The sequence below is a fragment of the Monodelphis domestica genome, chromosome 3 (genome assembly GCF_027887165.1).
Source record: "Monodelphis domestica isolate mMonDom1 chromosome 3, mMonDom1.pri, whole genome shotgun sequence".
NCBI lineage: Eukaryota > Metazoa > Chordata > Mammalia > Didelphimorphia > Didelphidae > Monodelphis > Monodelphis domestica.
In genome coordinates this window covers 487,537,044-487,544,302 of record NC_077229.1, presented here as the reverse complement: position 1 = coordinate 487,544,302, position 7,259 = coordinate 487,537,044, and the positions used below count along the sequence as shown (strand labels likewise).

Below are 7,259 nucleotides of genomic sequence, written 5' to 3'. Positions count from 1 at the left end.
TATTTTTGTGAGATGTTTGAGTCTGTATGCCAGTTGCGTAGCTACACCAGCTCTTTTTACTTTTCGGATCTTTTCTCCTTCCTCCGTTTCTGAATGTGAATCTCACTGAAACTTTCCAAGTTTTTCCCTTGCCCTCAGAGTCCTCTTCTGTGAGATAGAAAATACTACTATCATCATAAGAGGATAAGTAAGCCCTTCAGGTCCTTATAGCTTAGTCTTTATGAGAACTCAAAGATGAAGACTTTTAAGTATTTTACCAAAGATTTTATTTGCAAAAATTCATAGTTCAAATTTTAATTTACATATTGCTAATTAAGTTGATCAAAGTGCAAATATAAGCTATGAAGGTTTGTTTTCTATTTTGTTCCTTTTGGGCACTTCACAGTTCGCAATATCCGACATAAAGAGGTTCTGCTGGTATTCCACGTCTATTAAAAAAAAGAGAAAAGCATAAAAGAAGGAAACCTCTAAAAGATTATTTTTTAGAAATATAAAATCTGCCAATTGAGGCTGTTCCTAGAGAATAGCTTATGCCCTGGATGATTTTCTTTAGCAGAAGTTTTAGTTGTCACTGCATAAAAGGCATTAGGGAAAAAAAGAAAAAGGGAAAAGGCAATTATTTTAGTATTAACCCAAAATTCTTGAAGAACTGGTCATGAGATTGTTTAATTAAAAATCTGGAGCTAAAAGGGATCTCAGGCCATCCAGTATAACTCCCTTACTTGATGGCTAAGGAAATTGAAACCCAGGGAAGTTGAGTGATTTCAGATCATAGATTTAGAGACAGAAAGGATCTCTAGAGGTTACTGAGTCCAGCTCCCCAATTTTCCAGATGAAACTGAAGTGCAAAAAGTTAAGTGACTTGACCAAGGTCATACAAGGAGTAAGCATGAGCAGTGGGATTTGAACCCAGGTCTTCTGACTCAAAAATTATATTAACAACAACCTTAAAATAAAAACTGCTTAAAAATCAGATGGATTCTCTCTTCCTCCTTGCTTATGAATGATGCAATAATGCACTACAATATTTTAGACATTTAATCTATACTAACTGGTCTTAAAAGCAAAAAAGGCGATTTGTATTTTAATGTTCTGGGTTCTTTTCAGTAATGGAAAACAACTCCTTTAAATTAAAACCCCAACCTTTGAAGCGTCCTTCATTTGTCCTTCAAGCGTCAATTGTCTCCCTCTCTCCCACCCAACTTGAGCATCCCAATCGGGTAACCCCAGAGGCCTACCTGACCATACGGCAGCGATGTTCAGTCAGTCTGTTGTAAGCGTCGTTCTCATCTCTGACGTGTTTGCTGCTCCAAAGCCGCTCACCTACAGCACTAGCTCGAGGCCTGCAATGTACACCCCCCCCCCGCCCCCCCCAATCAGTCACTCGAAGCTTTGGAATAATCGGTAACGCAGAGGCAGTGCAGGCCTAGACAAGCCTCCCTCCTCATCCTCACATTGCTATCTTAGTAGCAGCGCTAGGATGGAAGGGCAAGGGCCAGGCTTGCCAAGGGTCGCCCCGCCAGAAGTGTCTGGAGCAGGCCTGACTCCTGGGCTTGTCACAGTGAAGCACTTAGCAAGGGCACTGAAGCGACACCGTACCAGAGTCTGGGCATGAGGTTCGTGGCATCTACGTACTCCCCCCACAGGGCAGCTGTTCCTCCGAGGACGAGTTCTTTCTGAGTGGAAGTCCCTGAAATGACAGGACACAAGTTGTAAGACGGCCTGAACTCCCAGCAGAGCGCCAGCTTGGGGCCGGTATTTGATCTGCTCTGCTTTCACTGTCGGAGGAGGAGAGAGAATTTGAACAGAGTAAACAGACGCTTTTTATGGGGTTTTCGTTTGCGTCTTGTCTGCATGGAGGAAAAGGCACGAATCCAATCTTAACCAAGAGGATTAGTGTCTGGCTCGGTGCAGGCGCGGGCACCCTGGTGGTCTGCTTGGGGGAGGGCTCACATCCATGGCACGAGGAATACCTGACGTTTGTAGGGTGCCTGCGGTGTGAATAAGAACCAAACCCGCCTTTAGTCTTTGTGCTGGGCAATTGGGGTTAAGTGGTTGGGGAGTCCCGAGGTCCCATTTGCACCCCAAACCTCCCATGTGCAGGCCACCTGGCTGCCCCGGCACAGCACTTTTCTACGCGATTTCTTTGGATCCTGACAAGCCTGTGGCGCAGGCGCTCGGGCCACCCTATTTCACAGGGACGGAGGGAGGAAGTGACTCGTCGGGGTCCCCCAGCGCCTCAGAAAGGGCGCAGGCCCACATGGTCCGACTCCCTAGCAGGATGCCACAGCCCTTCCTGCAAGCAGGCGGTGGCAGTCAGGCTTCTGTGTGGAGACTGGCCCAGGCTGGAAGGGCATCGGCCACTCACAGCCCAATCCCGCCGCTGATCAGAGAAGCTTGGGCTGCTCCGTTCCCGACCTAGGCCGCTTCCCTGCTCCCCTTCCCACGGCCTACCAGAGTAGTGCAGACCCCTGGCCAGCCTAGCTCTCGACAGCCCAAGGGAGCAGGAGCTGGGAGGGGAATGTGACCCAACACGCACAGCTCGTGTAACTTAGAAGAACTGCACGAGAAGCTATTTTCTTTGTAAATAATGATCACGTTCCACGGGGTCAAGTCTAGGATGGGAGGCAGCTGGGTGGCTCGTGGCTGGAGAGCCAGGCCTGGAGATGATGGAAGGTTCTGGGTTCTAATGTGACCTCAGACACTAACTAGCTGTGTGAGCCTTGACGAGTCACTTAACCCCCACTGCCTACCTCTTACCACTCTTCTGTTTTGGAACCAATACACACTATTAATTCTAAGTGGAAGGCAAAAAGAAAAAGAAAGCAGTGTACAAAACACTAGAAGCAATGGAGGAAAGGCAGGCTTTTAATGAGCACTGGCTCATTTGGGCACGTCCAAAATACCGAGGGCCAATGAAGGTGACAGTCAGTGCCAGTGGACAAGCTGTAGAAATCCATTTTTCCAGCCCCTTTGAAAAATCACTTTGTTAATCTGTAATTCTAAATCAAGCAGATTTATGATTTTTTCCTGTTAAGGCCTAAAATGTAAAACTTCAACGAGTATTTATTAAGCACCTGCTCCGTACGAGGTGCTGGGATTCAAAGACAAAAACTAGTTCTTGCAATCAGGCTTTTACTCTACCACTGGGAAAAAGGTAATAATAACGGCTAACGCCAGGCATCGTAGCCTCCCAACTCTGGTAAATGGGCTCAGTAACTTGCCCACAGACACACAGCTAGGAAATATCTGAAGTCCAATTTGAACTTGGGTCTTCCCTCCTCCAAGCCTGGTGCTCTATCCACTGCACCACGTAGCGCAGCGGTTTCTGGAAGGAGATGTAAAATGGAGATTTGAACCCTAGACTTCAATCCCCAGAAGTCCTTGGTATTTCCCATAATTCCCTGTAATCTCACCTGTTTCCAACTGGGTGAGATCACAATGAGTATTTAACTGGCCATAATGCCTACCTCTCTCTCCTCTATGCTTTTGCTCACTCTGCTTGGCAAGATGTAGTAAGTAAGCTTTACATGGGATAATCCGCCCATGGCACATAGTTTTCTTATTTTGTATTTTCTTTATTCCTTGATTTCCAATAATCTTTAATAAACCTCATAAAATATAATATTTCTATTACTAGAGACTAATTAAATTTTTACCGAGACCAGCTTTATCAGCACCTGAGCCTTTTGGGAGCTTAGATAAATGCTGCAAAGGGAGAGGGCCTGTCTTATCCAGGGAGCAGATGGAAGACCTATTTGGAACCAGAGTACGTGAAGACCAGAAAGGTGGCCGGGAGTCAGATTGTGAAGGGCTTTAAAAATACAAGGTTGAGGATTGTTTTACGCTGGAGGCCCAGGGAGCCATTGAAGACTGCTGGGTTACCGTGTGCCATGATCCATGTTTTAGGTCGAGTGCTTTGGCAACTTTGTGTGTGGCCACAGGAGGAGAGGCGCCAGATGTTGAGAGAGGCAGAGGTCTAAATGATGACTGCTAAACTGTTTTCTACTTCTTGTGTCTTAAAAGAAAATGCTCAAAAGTAAATCATCATCTGTTATAACGGAAAATAACGAGTTATGTCAATAAAATAGAGAAGTAGAATGAGTAGTAAAATACATTTTTTAAAGCATCTCGTACAGACTTACCACTAAACTGAAGGGGCTCCACATAATAGTATCTCCGCCAGTCTTGTCCATAGCTGATATAGTCCAGGTACCAAGGGGATAAAAGGACTGTTGCAAACCCAGCTGCTGTAACATCGGACAGCTCTTTTTCATAATAGGAACCTTTCCACACTTCAACAATAGTGGTTTGTGGATTAAGCTAGAAAGATGACAGCATTCATCAACGACGCAAGTAAATACAAAAGAATTAAAAATCACTGGCAGTAGCCAAAAATTCAAACACTAATAGGCTTGTTTTCCTTAAAATACAGGAAATCTGACTGCAGTTAAGCTTTTTTACAAAGCTGTAAAAGCTTAAAACTGCACTAAGACTTTTGGGATTCTGTGTGTGTGTGTGTGTGTGTACATACATGCGTGCTCACAGACACACACAGATAAAATTACTCTCATCAACCAATCAACTAGCATTAATCAAGCACCTACTATGTTCCCTGAACTATGCTTAGCTCAGAATATACAAAGACCAAAAAACAAAACAAAACACAGTCCCTGCCGTCACCCCCAAAGTCAGCATCCACTTTCCTACTTTAAGAAATCAGCATCAAGAGGTAGCTCAGGTGCCCCAGGGGATAAAGCCTCGGGCCTGGAGTCTAGAGGACCTGGATTCAAATCTGGCTTCAGACACTTCCTACCTCTGTGACCCTGGGCAAGTCACTTTTCACCTCAAATGCAAAGTCCTTACCACTCTTCTGTCTTGTATCAACTTTAAGTCAGAAGATAAGGGTTTATTTTAAAAAAAAAGGAAAGAAAGAAAGGAATCAGCATAAAAGACTGATAATATCTGTGCTTGACATGGGCATAAAGGATTCAGGGTTGGGTTCCCATTCCCCAGTCCTACCACTAACTTCCTGTGGGGACTGAAGACATCAAAAGCCAATGGCCTCTGGTGGAGGAGCACTAAAGAAAACTGATGTCCTTGGTCCCTGCTAAAAGGCACAGGTTTAAAGAAATTAAGTTTAAACGGGCAACTTTAAAAGAAACATTTCCTCATTAGGAAATATAAAATCAAGAAAAAGGCTCTAAATTTTCTCTGCAATGAGGAAATCGAGTATTTGCCCTTTCGCTGCATCTTCTTCCTCCCTAAGTCCCCCACCAGAGCAGAAAAAAAAAAAGGAGCTAGATACTGCCTATTTCGACTTGGTCAACCAACAGAGAGAGGGACAGGAAATGGAACCTGCTAATGCAACCCCTCGATGCCTTACTAGAGTGGCTGTAAGCAAAAACCATCATCACTCCACTGTCAACTTGATGACGACCCACAGATAAAATACAGGTTCCTCATCCTGGCATTTTGAGATCCTTTACACTCTGCTTCTTGCCTTTAGTCTTATTTCAGTCAAGCACCAAGCAATGGAGTGTCCACTCTTGCACAAGAGCAAAATAACGTTTGACATGATTCTACTCTCTTCCCACGCATGTGTTCTGGGATCTCATCCTGCCCTTGCCCACTTCTGGGCATTTGCTCAGACTGTCCCTCTCACCTGAAACACTCCCTCTTCATCTTTACCCTTTCAGGTCCAGTTTAGGAATGCCCCCCACTGCAAGTCATACAGAGTTCCTACAGTACTTTGTCTGGCCCCTTCCCTTTTGCCCTCATCGCTTGCTGCACAAACCATACACTTATCCCCGTTCTTGGATTGTAAGCTTCTGTGCTGTTCATCTTTGTATTCGCAGAGCTTTGTTAATAAAGTCAGCATCTCTGTCTTTCTCATTTCATTGCTAGTTTCCAGGTGGGGAAAACTTCCTTGGCAGGGCACGTGGGCCCTTTCTTTGCAACTCAGAGTCTTAGAGACTTGCCCCCAGCTCTAAGAGCTTAAATGACTTTTTTTTTAAACCCTTACCTTCTGTCTTGGAATCAGTTCTGTGTATTAGCTCCAAGGCAGAAGAGCAGTAAGGGCTAGGCAATGGTGGTTAAGTGACTTGCCCAGGGTCACACAGCTGGGACATGTCCAAGGCCAGATTTGAACCCAGGACCTCCCATCTCTAGGCCTGGCTCTCAATTCACTGAGCTACCCAGCTGCCCCCTTAAATGACTTTTTCAGACCCACAGAGGCAGCATTCTAACCCAGGGGTTCTTGGCTTTGAGGATGACTCTAGCCACTGGACCATGCTGCCTCTCTGGTTACAGTTGTTTGTTGTTCAGTTGTTTCAGACACGGCTGACTCTTCATGACTCCATGTGGAGTTTTCTTGCCAAAGACACTTGCTATTCCCTTCTCTTATTCATTTTACAGATGAGAAAACTGAGACCAAAAGGATTAAGTGACTTGCTCAGGGTCACAAATCTAAGAAGTATCTGAGGCTAAATTTGAACTCAGGTTTTACCCGGCACTATCCACTGTACCACCTAGCTGCCTGCTTATGCTTAATAAAAAACTGCAGTTATATATATAACAACAATATTTTTTGAAGAATAATAGTGAATAACTAAGCAATTCTGAGTATTAAGAATATTCAAATCAACTAGAAAAGGTCTATGAAGGAAGATGTCATCTACCTCCAGAGAAAGAACTGATAAACAGAAGTACACCCACCCACCCACCCATCCAAAATGGCATGCTTTTCTACTGTGGAGTGGAGAGGCAGGAAGACAGCTTGGGACTTAAAATGTACCAAAAAACTTTAAAAAAAATTTAACCCCTGACCTTCCGTCTTCGAATCAGTACAGAAGAGTGGTAAGGGCTAGGCAATGGGGGTGAAGTGACTTGCCCAGGGTCACCCAGCTGGGAAGTCTCTCAGGCCAAGTTAAATTAAATTTTTAAAAGTTTAGTGACATGAATACTATCATGACTTCCTTCAGTCCATCACAATGGACACACTGATTAGGGTAGGAGGAAGACTACTATTTCTTTGGTGTAGGGAGCTCCCTGTGAGGGACTAATTTCCCACTGTGGATTGGTACCTTCTCTACCACGCAGAAAAGCAATGACTTGAGGGCCCTGAGAAGGTTATGTGACAGTCACCGAAGAGCCAGCATTAAGAGGTAAAATCCAAGCCCGCATCCCTTGGAGGCCAGCTGTCTATCCACTCTCACAGTTTCTTAACAGCACATACTAAATACACACCTCATTAATAG

General features: G+C 44.7%; 1 protein-coding gene across 1 annotated transcript in view; it reads right to left on the bottom strand.

The window, feature by feature from the left end:
- Window positions 1–249: 249 nt before the first annotated feature.
- The window catches only part of HEXB (hexosaminidase subunit beta), a 33,035-nt gene continuing 26,025 nt past the window's right edge, over window positions 250–7,259 (bottom strand). Inside the window, exons 11-14 of the mRNA XM_001368205.4 lie at window positions 4,146–4,323; window positions 1,600–1,690; window positions 1,239–1,343; window positions 250–428 (exon numbers count right to left, since the gene is read on the bottom strand). Coding sequence (XP_001368242.3) covers window positions 380–428; window positions 1,239–1,343; window positions 1,600–1,690; window positions 4,146–4,323 — 423 coding nt within the window. The 3' untranslated portion in view covers window positions 250–379. The remainder of the gene's footprint in view (window positions 429–1,238; window positions 1,344–1,599; window positions 1,691–4,145; window positions 4,324–7,259) is intronic.